The sequence below is a fragment of the Rhinatrema bivittatum genome, chromosome 2 (genome assembly GCF_901001135.1).
Source record: "Rhinatrema bivittatum chromosome 2, aRhiBiv1.1, whole genome shotgun sequence".
NCBI classification, from domain to species: domain Eukaryota; kingdom Metazoa; phylum Chordata; class Amphibia; order Gymnophiona; family Rhinatrematidae; genus Rhinatrema; species Rhinatrema bivittatum.
The window spans coordinates 651,236,324-651,249,403 of NC_042616.1; the positions used below are offsets into that span (position 1 = coordinate 651,236,324).

At 44.5% G+C, this 13,080-nt stretch overlaps 1 protein-coding gene across 1 annotated transcript in view; it reads left to right on the forward strand.

The window, feature by feature from the left end:
* The window catches only part of YTHDF3 (YTH N6-methyladenosine RNA binding protein 3), a 185,470-nt gene that overhangs the window by 83,473 nt on the left and 88,917 nt on the right, over positions 1–13,080 (forward strand). Inside the window, 2 exon segments of the mRNA XM_029591383.1 lie at positions 2,642–3,341; positions 3,344–4,218. Coding sequence (XP_029447243.1) covers positions 2,642–3,341; positions 3,344–4,218 — 1,575 coding nt within the window.

Below are 13,080 nucleotides of genomic sequence, written 5' to 3' on the forward strand. Positions count from 1 at the left end.
CCAGTCTGTCCTTCGGAACCTGTTTGAGGTGTAAAACCCAACTCTCCCCACCTAGACCCTGTTTAGGTTCAGGCTGTCTCCTCTCTCTGTTACCAACAGCACTACTGTTGTACCCTTTGGCATCTGGTTGGGTGTCTGTTGGTCCCCTTTTCTGTTAGGGAGCAGCCTGTAGCTAGAGATTCACCCATGTGTGAGGACTACCATCCTGCTAGTTTTTGGAGAAAACAGTTGCTTACCTGTAACAGATGTTCTCTGAAGACAGCAGGATATTAGTCCTCATGAAACCTGCCCGCCACCCCGCAGAATTGGGTTTCTCCTATTTTTTTGTTTCATTTATAAATTCTATGTTACAAGATTGGAGAGGGACCCTACGTGGGCATGTGGTATAGGGCATCTTGGGCATGTCTAGTCAAAAGTTTAAAAACTTTGACATAAGTTTTCCGTATAGGGGCTCCAACTGATGTCACCCATGTGTGAGGGATAACATCCTGTTGTCCTTGGAGAAATCTTGTTACAGGTAAGCAACTCTGCTTTTACAGATCAAAATAACACATTACAGAGCATTTCTGTAAGGAAGATCACATCCTTGATCTCATAATCAACTTAAATGGAACTGCAGGAGTACACAAGAATACAAAACATTAGAAATTAAGGTGATCAAACATTTTGAAACAGAAATAATTTTCTAAAGATACTGGCTTTCTTATTCCTTGTCAAGCGTAGGCTCCTTGAACTGTAAAGATTTTGCTGTCATTGTCCCCAGGGCTGACCCTAGGAAATTCAGGGCTCCCTGAAATTAAATGGGGGTGAGTGAGGATGGTGCTTCTCCCCCCTCCAAGATTGAATAAGAGGGAGGGGGGTGTTCAGACCCTCTGAGACAGTAGCTCTGCTGTTTTTGCTGCACAGACTGTTGCAGTTCCTGGGCCACTGGCATTCTAGCAGTGATAAGGGAGAAACAAGAAGTGAGGACAGCTGTCAAGAAATTACTCTTTTCTAAGGAAGGCCTTGACTGTTGCCCCCTCCCCCCTTTTCCCAGATCTGCAAGGGTATATGCAGATAACCTAAGGCCTAGCCTACTCTTTACTATTTAAATCAAATGACTGCTGTTTCCTCACTGACCTGGTAAAGGGAGTATAATTCTTGAAAGCTAGTCACAGTTTGTAAGAAATAGTTTCACATGGAAGGCTATTGAGCAACAGTAAATTGCTGAAACTCTGTGGTACAGCTGTGAAGAAGTCTCTGGTATGCAGTATTAAAATATATGGAACAAATCTCAGACTTTAAAGGGCAGCCTAGGATCCAGTCAGATATAGTTACTTTTTTGTTTGGACACTAGTTACAGAGAACATTTGCTGGTAAAGCATCATGAAAATCTCAGTTCTCAACTGTTAAAGGCTTTAGTCTTCTGGTCGTTTTGCATGCTATGCTTCTTAGAATAATTTGGTGTAGATGTGCAAGCCTAGTGACAGAAGATAAGCTAATAACCAGTGTCCTGATACTACCGGTATGTTGCATTCCTCTCTACTTTATTGGTACCAGATTTGCTTTCTTGTGTCTCTATTTTCTCCCATTGTAGCTTTTACTTCAGCAGCTAAAAAATACCCCATTCTCTGTGAGGAGCAGATAATAGCTCCTGTGACACTTCCGGGTTGTGAGTAAATCACTAATTACTATTTGGGTAATGTAATCAGCAAACAATGACAGTCTCTCAAATATAACCAGTTAAGCTATCTTTCAAGAAAGTAACCTAAACAGATGGCTACTGCAATTTGTGTTTTTGACTATTGTAAATGAACATGATTTATTACTTCTCATGTAAATTTGTATTTCTGGAAACAGCATAACTTTTTTTTTTCTTAAATGTTTTAGAGTTTTTAATTTGACAGTGTGATAGTGTAACACTGGTTTTCCTGTTAACAGCATAAAAGCTTCTTCTGCAGTGGTGTGCGCAGGAAAATAGCCCAACAGTTTGATATTTGGGCCTTTATATATACAGACAAGGCCTCAAAGCAATTTTCTTTTCATAGGGAGGTTTTTTTAGGGCCACTTTTCCACTCTACTCTTCTCAGGACTTCTGATATTTACCCTCTTCTCTCACATTCCCTATTTGTAGGCTAACTATCACAGTGATTTCCTTTAGATAGAGAAGAATACAGGTTCTTCAGATACTGCTTCTTGCTCATTTTGGCTTTATTCTTAGTTTTTTCCTTCTTCCAGGGGCCAAGAATTGCTTTAGCAGCCTCATCAGTTGTGGCCTGCAGCAAGAGCTGGAGGCAGAGCCTGGTCATAAAGGAAGCCATTTTTAAGAGCTTGGTTAAATGTTTCACTAATGTGACATATTCAGTTTTCATTTCTTAAACATTTCAGATACCATGTAGATATCATAAGATATGGTAATACAAATTTTATTTTTGCTTTTGAAGGAATGTGGTGGTAGTGTGTTTGAATTGTTAAAGGATGTAATTTTGTTGTATTGAGCTTTAAGTGAACAGAAGGCACAATTCAGCATGTGTATAATTCAAGTATGTATGAGTATTGTGAACAGATTCCAATAATGTCTAAAAAGCTTTGTGATCTGTTTGAATATATTTCTGTATTTTGTAAAAATGTGCACTTCTGATATTGCTTTATTGTCTTGCAGAGTAACAGCTATCCACCAATGTCAGACCCGTACATGCCTAGTTATTATGCTCCATCTATTGGATTTCCATACTCTCTTGGGGAAGCAGCATGGTCTACAGCAGGAGACCCACCAATGCCATACTTGGCTACCTATGGACAGATGAGCAATGGTGAACACCACTATATACCAGACGGTGTGTTCAGTCAACCTGGGGCTTTGGGAAACACCCCGCCATTCCTCAGCCAACATGGATTTAATTTTTTTCCTGGGAATGCAGATTTTTCCACATGGGGTACCAGTGGATCTCAGGGACAATCGACACAAAGCTCTGCTTATAGTAGCAGCTATGGCTATCCACCCAGTTCCCTTGGCAGAGCCATAGCTGATGGACAGGCTGGATTTGGCAGTGATAATTTGAGCAAGGTGCCTGGTATTAACAGCATTGAGCAAGGCATGACTGGATTAAAGCTTGGTGGGGATATGACATCTGCTGTGACAAAAACTGTGGGTTCAGCTTTGAACAGTGCAGGCATGACCAGCATTGCTGCTAACGTGCCACCAGTTAGTAGTTCAGCACCTAAGCCAACGTCATGGGCTGCCATTGCTCGAAAACCTGCTAAACCTCAGCCAAAACTTAAACCTAAAGGCAATATAGGACTTGGAGGTTCTGCTGTCCCACCGCCTCCCATAAAACACAACATGAATATTGGAACTTGGGATGAAAAGGAGCAGTGGTAAAAACTTCTCCTACTCAACCAGTTCTGCCTCCTCACCCTGTCATCCAGCAGCCTCAGCCATTAATTCAGCCACCACCTATGGTGCAAAGCCAGTTGCCTCAACAGCAGCCTCAGCCACTACAACAAGGACCTCAGCATCAAGCTCTGCCTCACCAGGTTCAACAGCAGCAGCTGCAAAGTCGCTGGGTAGCTCCTAGGAACAGGGGAGTGAGCTTCAGTCAGAACAATGGAGCTGGTAATGAGAGCTTTGGTTTAGGTGTTGTCCCTGTGAACTCATCACCTTCTGGTGCTGAACTGCACCCAGTCCTGGAGAAACTAAAGGCCATAAACAACTATAACCCCAAAGACTTTGATTGGAATGTGAAGAATGGACGTGTGTTTATAATCAAAAGTTACTCTGAGGACGATATACACCGCTCTATTAAGTACTCCATCTGGTGTAGTACTGAGCATGGTAACAAACGTTTGGATGCTGCTTACCGCTCTCTGAATGCTAAAGGCCCACTCTATTTACTCTTCAGTGTGAATGGCAGTGGACATTTTTGTGGTGTGGCAGAGATGAAGTCTGTTGTGGATTACAATGCATATGCTGGAGTCTGGTCTCAGGATAAGTGGAAGGGCAAATTTGACATTAAGTGGATTTTTGTCAAAGATGTTCCTAATAACCAGCTGCGTCACATTCGCTTGGAAAATAATGACAACAAACCAGTTACCAATTCACGAGACACTCAAGAGGTACCTCTAGAAAAAGCCAAGCAAGTGCTTAAAATAATTGCTACTTTCAAGCATACCACCTCAATCTTTGATGACTTTGCACATTATGAAAAGCGTCAGGAGGAGGAGGAAGCCATGCGTAGGGTAAGGATACCAACACTAGAGTGGTAACAATCTTTGTTTTAGTATATTGTGAGATATATATATATATATATATATATATATTTTTTTTTTTTTCTTTTTAAAACAATAGCTTTTTTTTCACAGGTAATGCAGGAAATATTACTGTTTTCACCAGATACCATTTTGACAGTGTGCTTGTCTGAATTTAAACATTCAAATTCTGTCTAACTGGGTTTGGTTCTTAAGTGATGAAAGTGAATGCCCCTGGTTTAAAAACGTGTGGTTAGGCATCCTAATGTGTGTGTGCAAGTGGCCTGTAAATTATCACCTGCCTTAGGGTAGGTAGAAGTTGAAATGTGTGATCTCAAAATCAAGAGTCTACTGAAACTTTTTTTTTTTTTTTAAATTCAGAACTTGCATTTGTATTACCAAACTCAAGGTCAGACTAACCTTTTTAGAACGTTACTAAAATAACTCTGGGACATACTACATATTTTTATTCAGGGTATGAAATTGAAATCACCTTTCAAATATTCCCTGGAGGCACAGAGCTATAAATTTACTTGTCAAGTATGGGAGCACGTGGCTAACTGAGCATTCTCTTTTCTTCAGTGATTACTCAAGCTTCATATTAAAATTGATTTGACTGTTCTTAACTTTCTTGAAATATTTTATTTGTGTGAATGCTTTTTGTTATTGAACTTAGCTGTGTTATCACACCGTTCCCAAGAAACCTGTGAATATGGTAACTAGCTCTCAAGCCTTTTGCCCGTCTCTCATGTGGGACAGAAAACCCATTAAAGTAGTATTAACACTAGTTTTGTCCTACTTTCAGGCTGATCCATTTTCTAGGGGTGTGGGGCTTTTTATCTGAGGAAAAATAAAATAAACTTGCTTCAGTGCTGTTCTTAGATGTGTACCAGCGGGTGTTCCTCTTTTGGTTTGGCAGAAAGTTTCCTTACCACTGTCAAGTTTCAGCTTTCATTTATTCTATTTTAAGTTGAGGTATTGGCACTCACTGTAGTTTAACTGTAGCCTAAATCTACTGTGTAAAGTTCCAGTTAAGGACATGCTACTTGTTGAAGGAAAATTCAAAGCTGCCTCCCTGTGGCCCTTAAAAGATTGCCTTACTGCCTGTATAGAGGTAAGCCAATGGAAAGGAGCATATGCAAATCACAGTAATGCTAAAAAAAAAAAAAAAAATCATATCTGTTGCACTCAATACAGTAAATGGGGGGTTTTGCCCTAAAACAAGGCAAAAACCCCATTTAATGTATAGAGTATCTTCTAAAAGTCTTCACACTGTATTTTTCATATTCTTATCAAAATGCATTATAGTAACTTTCAGTGAGCTACACAAAATACTGTACACTTTCATCATGAAAGAACAATTAGAATCTTCCAAAAGTAATTACTGTAAGAATAAGTGTCTTGATTTGCATAAGGGTTCACATTTTTATCACCACAAACCCAAATTAGCCCAAATTATTAAAAAAAAACTATCTTAAGGCTTAGAATTTAGTCTACCTGTGTCCAGTCATAATAGTTGAGCTGAATCAAATCTTCTGGATAAAACGTGGAACTGTTACTGTTTGTGTGAAGTGAATTTGATGCAAGGGTCAAAATATGCTGAACAAGGAACTGCCAAAAGAATTTTAGGATAATGTTATTCAAAGGTACAGATTGGAGGAATGCAATAAGATTATTTTCTGTCAATTAGCAGGTTTTTAGCTCTACTGAGCATGTGCAAGAGTTGCCTCCTTAGCCGGCTCAGTCACTTCATCTCTATTTTTTTTCTTCAAACTTCTTTGTTTTAAAAACTTGTTTCTGCCTTGCTTCGCTGCTGCTGCAGTCATACAACAGCACTTTTCAATGCTACAAAACAAGTGAATTACTGAAGTGGTTTACCTCAGCAAAAAACTCTACTACGGTGAGTGGATTTAAGAATTATCTGCGACAAGATCATGTTGCTCACTAAGAGCCCCGAGTTCTATCTTCGGTGTCTGGGAGCTGACCACGACCAGAAAAATTGTGAAGCCTGAGGATGAATGTCTCAGAGTTCACAATGCTCTAGAGCATTGTGCATGGAAGAACTGTAAATCTTTTGAGTCACAGTAGGTCTTCCTCCCATAGTGCAGCATCATGGGCCAACTTAGGAAAAGTCTCTTGAACATCCCAGAGCAGAAGCACTTGTAATTAGGTGGAATATAAATTACTGTAAATAAAGAGCAGCTCTTCCAAAAATCCTCCATACGCTTAGACCAAGGCAACAGGGTTGGCATGACTTCCTGGAGCTGGCCCAGTCTGTCAAAAAAACCCCCCATAAACATTGCAGTGCATCAGCACTAGCGCCATCTGAGCACTTCCTACTCGTTGCTGGAGGTCCACGGTGCTACACAGCTTCATCAATACATGATCCCTTGATGCACTCAAAACATGGTGCACTGAAGTACCAGAAGAGTGGTGCATCTGAAGTACATTGCACCAATGCACACTATACCAGCTCACTCAATTTGCACAGATACTATACATCAGGCCTTTGATGCCACAATGATGCACTCCAGGCATGATGCATCGGCACACTGTATGTAGGCTTTGATGTACTTGACACACTTCACTCCATGAAGATCTGGCTGATCAGTCTCAAGCTTTCAACTCCCCTCCCCTCCCCAGGGCAGCAGAAAAATACTTCAAAGGGCTCACAGTCCTCTGGAACATCCAGGCATTCAGCTCCCTTGCCCCATTCTGCTTTCTTGAATCAAGCAGGGTTGCCTACACAGCAATATACTAATCTTAAGTTCTGCAGGAGAAAGTGTGAGGTTACCTTTACCACCTCCTATAGTTAAAAGGCTAACATCTTAGTTATTGTGTGTGTGCAGTAGTTCTCCAATGGGAAAATTGACCATTTATCCTTACTATTTTCTATCTTTCAACCAGTTCACAATCCTTAGTAGGAAACCGCCCCCATCCCATGATTTTTTAATTTCCTAAAAGCCTCACGTGAGGGACTGTGGAATGCTTTCTGGAAATTCAGGTACACTTTATCCACATGTTTGTTTATCCCCTCAAAAAAATGTAACATTGATGAGGCAAGACTTCGCTTGGCTAAATTCTTGTTGGCTTTTCCCCATTAAATTATGCCTTTCTATCAGGTTGATACTGTAACGTGCGGTTGAAGATTTCCCGTCTGTAACGTGCTGGGAGCGCACAATTCGGACACGTAAGGCGATCCAGCGATACAGTCTCCAGTTTCACGCGTCCTTAGCGCTTCTTAAAACAGACGCATAACCCTTTCCACACGCAGCATGTATATGATATGTAAATGAACGAATTAGCTGTATAATGAAGGAATTAGCTATTCCCCTCCGATACTGTGACGCGCGCTCCGACTATCGCTTTTTTTCCCTGCCGATTTGCCGCACGTTTAACCTGTTAGTTTACCGCCTACCCCAACCCCTGCGTTAGAGGCAGGAGTAAGGGTAAGCGGCAAACTTTCCCCCAGCCCCCGCTCACCTGCCCTGGTCGCGTCCATGGGCGCCGGTCTCCAGGGTAGCCCCAGTCCTCTCCCTCCTCCCGAAGCAAAAAAAAAGCGAAAAAAGAAAATCCAATGCGGCCCGACTTCGGCAGCTCCCCTTCGGCAGCCCCCTTCGGCGGAGACGGCACTGTAAAGCGAGACAAACCGCGGCGCAAGGAGAGGAGGAGAGAGAAGACGCAACTTACTCCAGCCAGCCCTCCTCCAGACAGCGGCTCCTCTGCCTCCCAGCTGCCGGCGAAAATAGACGCCCGAATGGGTAGGCCCCTCGTGCAATTTGACCTCAAGGCGTGACGTGCATGCCGTTGACGCCAACGTCAGTGCACGTCACGCCTTGAGGTCAAATTGCACGAGGGGCCTACCCGTTCGGGCGTCTATCTTCGCCGGCAGCTGGGAGGCAAGAGGAGCCGCTGTCCGGAGGAGGGCTGGCTGAGTAAGTTGCGTCTTCTCTCTCCTCTCCTTGCTGAAGGTCCGTCTTGCTTTACACTGCCGTCTCCGCCATAGGGGGGCTGCCGAAGGGGAGCTGCCGAAGTGGGGGCTGGCTGGAGTAAGTTGCGTCTTCTCTCCTTGCAGCCGCGGCTCCTGCCTCCAGCTGTCAGAACAGATGCATCGCACGTGGGAAAGCGGCCCCTATGCGTGCAATTGGCTGCTCAAGACGTGACGCCAAACGTCGTGACGTCACGTCTTGAGCAGCCAATTGCACGCATAGGGGCCGCTTTCCCACGTGCTGATGCATCTGTCTGACAGCTGGAGGCTGGAGCCGCGGTCGTCGCCGATGTCCGGAGGGGGGGGGCTGCAAAAGTAAGTCGCTTCGTCGCTTTAAACTGCCCCCCCCCCTCCTCCCGGAGTAAGGCTGCTTTTCGCGCCCTGCTTCGGGAGGAGAGGAGAAGGGGATTAGCAGGCCCGAGCCTAGGATTGCCCGTCTCCCCTCGCTCTCTTGCTACTTTTTCGGTTTTTTTTTTTTGCTTCGGGAGGAGGGGACAGGACTGGGGCTGCACCGGAGACCGGACGTGGCCAGGGCAGGTGAGCGGGGGCTGGGGGAAAGTTTGCCGAGCATCGGAGAACATAACTGTCCACTTCCTGGTACCTGTCATTTCAAATGTCATTTGAAATGACAGGTACTTTCTGTGACCGTATTTCACCAGCTTACATTCGTTATATTAGCTACCCATCAAGTATAGAATTAAGTACAAATTGGCTTCATTGATTCATATTCTTATACATAGTCTCAGCGTATTAGTTGGAACAGTTTTGCGGGATTGTAAGCCTACTTGGAAAGCAGATCTCAGGGCAAGTTTGCTGTACCGTATTTTTCAGACTATAAGGCGCACCGGATTATAAGGCGCATTATCAAAAGGTGCCTGCTAATGCGTCCTGGTTCATATATAAGCCGCACCGGATTATACTGCTGGAGCACAGAAACTCCGCGGGGATCCTGCGCAAGGAGCTGTACGCAGTGGGTGGGCGGCCGCCTTGGGCGCCGGGTCTAAGGCTCAGAGCCTTTTTTTTAATCGGTTGCGCCCTTTAAACTACGGTACCGGTACTTTTTTATTATCCCCCATATGCCCCCGGGGGCAGATCGGCAGGCGCTGATGCTGGCTCCCTGCCGCAAGTAACAAGGAGGCGGGTTCTGGCTGCCGCGGAACGCAGCTTGATGTCGGCATCTCCAGCCACATGGATGGTTGAAAGCGCTGCATGCGCTGATGCTCCTCCTCCTTCCTGCCTGTGCGTCCCCGGAAGTAAACGTTGCCGGAGCCACGTGGGCAGGAAGGAGGGGAAGCATCAGCGCATGCAGCGCTTTCAACCATCCATGTGGCCGGAGATGCCGACATCAAGCTGCGTTCCGCGGCAGCCAGAACCCGCCTCCTTGTTACTTGCGGCAGGGAGCCACGAGTCTTCATCCTTGTCTTCAGCGGCATGGAGCCGCCACCGCTGGGGCCTGTTCTGTGGCCTGGGTGGCCCCTGAAGGAGTCCTTGCGGCAGGGGACGCAGCGGCCCGAGAAGACGAAGAGGCCCGGTGAGTGAGAGACTGAGTATGAATGATTGTATGAGACACAGCATGTGACAGTGAGAGCCAGTGTGTGTGTGTGAGAGAGAGAAAAGCATGTGAGAATGAGAACCTGTTTGTTTGAGGGAGAAGATGGAGAGAAAAGAAACAGAAAAAAAATTCATATATAAGGTGCACCGGACTATAAGGCGCACTTCCGATTTCTGAGAAAATTGTAGGTTTTTATGTGCGCCTTATAGTCCGAAAAATACGGTAAGTTCCCTTGATAAAGTCTACACATTTAGTCTATACTAGAGCGAGCTGTCTCTGTTACAGGACTGAATTTCTGGAATTTACCTGACTACATCTGGAAGATGTAATATCAGAACTCTCTTAAAAAGGCACTGAAGACCTTTTTGTTCACAAGAGCATATATTCAGAGGCTTGCCTCTTTTAATCTGGGCAACTTTTCTGTCAAGCTTAAAAGCAGTTGTCATAGCCATAGGCCTTCTTAGTCCTGAATTTAGACATGGCACAGGCTGTATTGCATTGTCTTATGTATGTTGTAACGTTTGTTAATGGAATATTTATATTTTAATCCACATCGAACTCTGTGAGACTAGCTCGGACAATACATTTTTAATAAATAGAAATAGGAAAAATAGCTCTGATACTGACTGAGGAGGCTCATGAGGCAACACCTGTGTGGGAACTCCCGCACATACACAGTAAAGCTAAAAGCTCTACAAGCTTGGGGGCCTCACTTGTTAAGCATTTTTCCGATAGATACAGAATGAGAGGAAAGCCGTAGTAAATCAGGCTTTGGAGAGAAGTCTGTTCGGTGCCACCAGATGACATTACCCATCTGTAATTCATCATGCAATCTATGCAAAAGACAGTTTTCAGTAAGCAAACTTGCTTTTCAGTGTGTTTGAATATCCCTTGGGGTACATTCAGATTTATCATTCTAAAGTAGAAACAATTTGGCACCGCCAGTACACTGCTGTGATTGGGCCATTCCTTCAAAGTCAGAAGCCTTGGTCTAAGGAAACTTTCACAGAAGGTCACTGAGGTTTAAGATTGAGACTGGAGAAAATATTGACTGTTCAGTTTCAGGATTACTTGTCGAGCATGGCCTCTATAGGAGGGTGGCATGAGAAAAAGCCACTGCTGAAGAAGAGCTATGTGATGTGCCATATGTTTGCAAAAAAAAAAAAAAAGGGGTACCCTGCACTCATTTGAGGGAAAAAATTGTGTGGTGTGAGGCCAAACTGGAACTTTTTGGAGTCGGTGCAGAGAAATGTGTGGACACAGCACATCCTGCTAAAACCATTTTCTACAGTAAAGCATTGTGCTGGCAGCATTATGTTGTGATGCTTTACAGCTTATGAAGCTGGAGGGAAAGATGAATGGTGCAAAGTACAAGGACTATCCTGGAGGAAAACCTGTTGGTCCATAGATCTGGGAATTAGGGGGGCGGGGGGAAGTTTCACCTTTTCAGCAGGACATTGATCCTAAGCACAAAGTCAAAGTTACAATGGAGTGGAGAGCAGTGAGAAGAAAACTCCTCGCATGGCCCAGTCAAAATATAGACCTGAATCCTGTAGAAAATCTGTGGCAAGACACAGACTACAGTCCACAGGCTATCCCTAGCCAACTCGAAAGAGATTGAGCTTTTCCGCCAAGAATGGGCAAAAGCTGCATCATCTTACTTTGCAAAGTTGGTAGACACATCTTAAATGACTCATGGCTATTATTGCTGCAGAAGGGGTTTTGCCAAGTATCAAGTTGCACTGTGAAGACTTGTGCAATCAAGATTGTTTTGGGTTTTTTTTATTCTTAATTACTTTTGGAATATTTATATTTTTTCATAATGAAAGCATTTTGGGGCGGATTTTCAGAGCCCTGCTCGCCTAAATCCGGGCGGATTTAGGCGAGCAGGACCCTGCATGCCGGTGCGCCTATGTTCAATAGGCCTACCGGCGCGCGCAGACCCCGGGACTCGCGTAAGTCCCGGGGTTTTCCGTCGGGGGCGTGTCGAGGGGGCGGGCTCGATATGGACGGCGTTTTCGGGGCGGGCTGTAGCGTTTTGGGGGCAGGCCCGGGGGCGTGGCCGCACCCTCCGGACCAGACCCCAGGTCGCGTCCCGGCGCGCTAGTGGCCCGCTGGCGCGCGGGGATTTACGACTCCCTCCGGGAGGCGTAAATCTCCCGACAAAGGTAAGGGGGGGGTTTAGACAGGGCCGGGCGGGTGGGTTAGGTAGGGGAAGGGAGGGGAAGGTGAGGGGAGGGCAAAAGAAAGTTCCCTCCGAGGCCGCTCCGATTCGGAGCGGCCTCGGAGGGAACGGAGGTTAGGCTGCGCGGCTTGGCGCGCGCCGGCTATACGGAATCGATAGCCTTGCGTGCGCCGATCCCGGATTTTAGCGGATACGCGCGGCTACGCGCGTATCTACTAAAATCCAGCGTACTTTTGTTTGCGCCTGATGCGCCAACAAAAGTACGCCAAATCGCGCTATTTGAAAATCTACCCCAGTGTGTGTATTTATTTAGTAGTTTTTATATACCGATGAACGTTGGGAACATCTCATCGGTTCACAATAAACGAAATGCAGCAAAACGTGTAGATCAGTGAAACAGCCTTCTACCTTAATGCATTTTGATTTGAAGTTTTTATGCAGCAGAATATGAAAAATGTACAACTGTGTGAAGACCTTTTTGCAAGGCACTATAATAGTAATGGGCTATGTGTGCTTTTGCTGCATGATATTATTCTGGTGGCCTTTGCAGTGAAATCTACGATTTAAGGTCATCTTTAATTTATTTATTTATTTAGAAACTTTTATATACCGGCATTAGTGGGTACATCATACCCACTAATAATAATAAATAATAATAATAACTAATAATAAAAGAACATTTGTCTACTAAAGTCACTAGTATGTAATGTAGCATGTTGACCAGCATGTTGCACACGTATAATGTAGTGGGAGCAGGTCGTCATAAATACCTGTAACTTTTAGCATCATGTAAGTCTGAATCCGAAAGCTTTCGTGCAGCTCCTGTTTTTTTCACCCTGTCAGGGCTCGATGTAATATGCGCTCGACTGTATATTCTTGTTTACACCTGGTTGTGTGTGCAATTTTTGAGTTCTCTACTGATTTAGCAAGGAGTTTTTGCACTGAAAAAAAATGTACACGCAACCAGGCGCTAATTTGTATGTGCGAATTAGGGTTCCTTCATGCAAATCCTATATTAATGATGGCATTACCTATTACTTCTCAATGCAGAGGTGCGCTAACTTCTCATGTTTTCTTAGTGCTGGAAACTTAACTTTGTCAGAGGTGGAGTAAAGTTTCCAGAGCTGG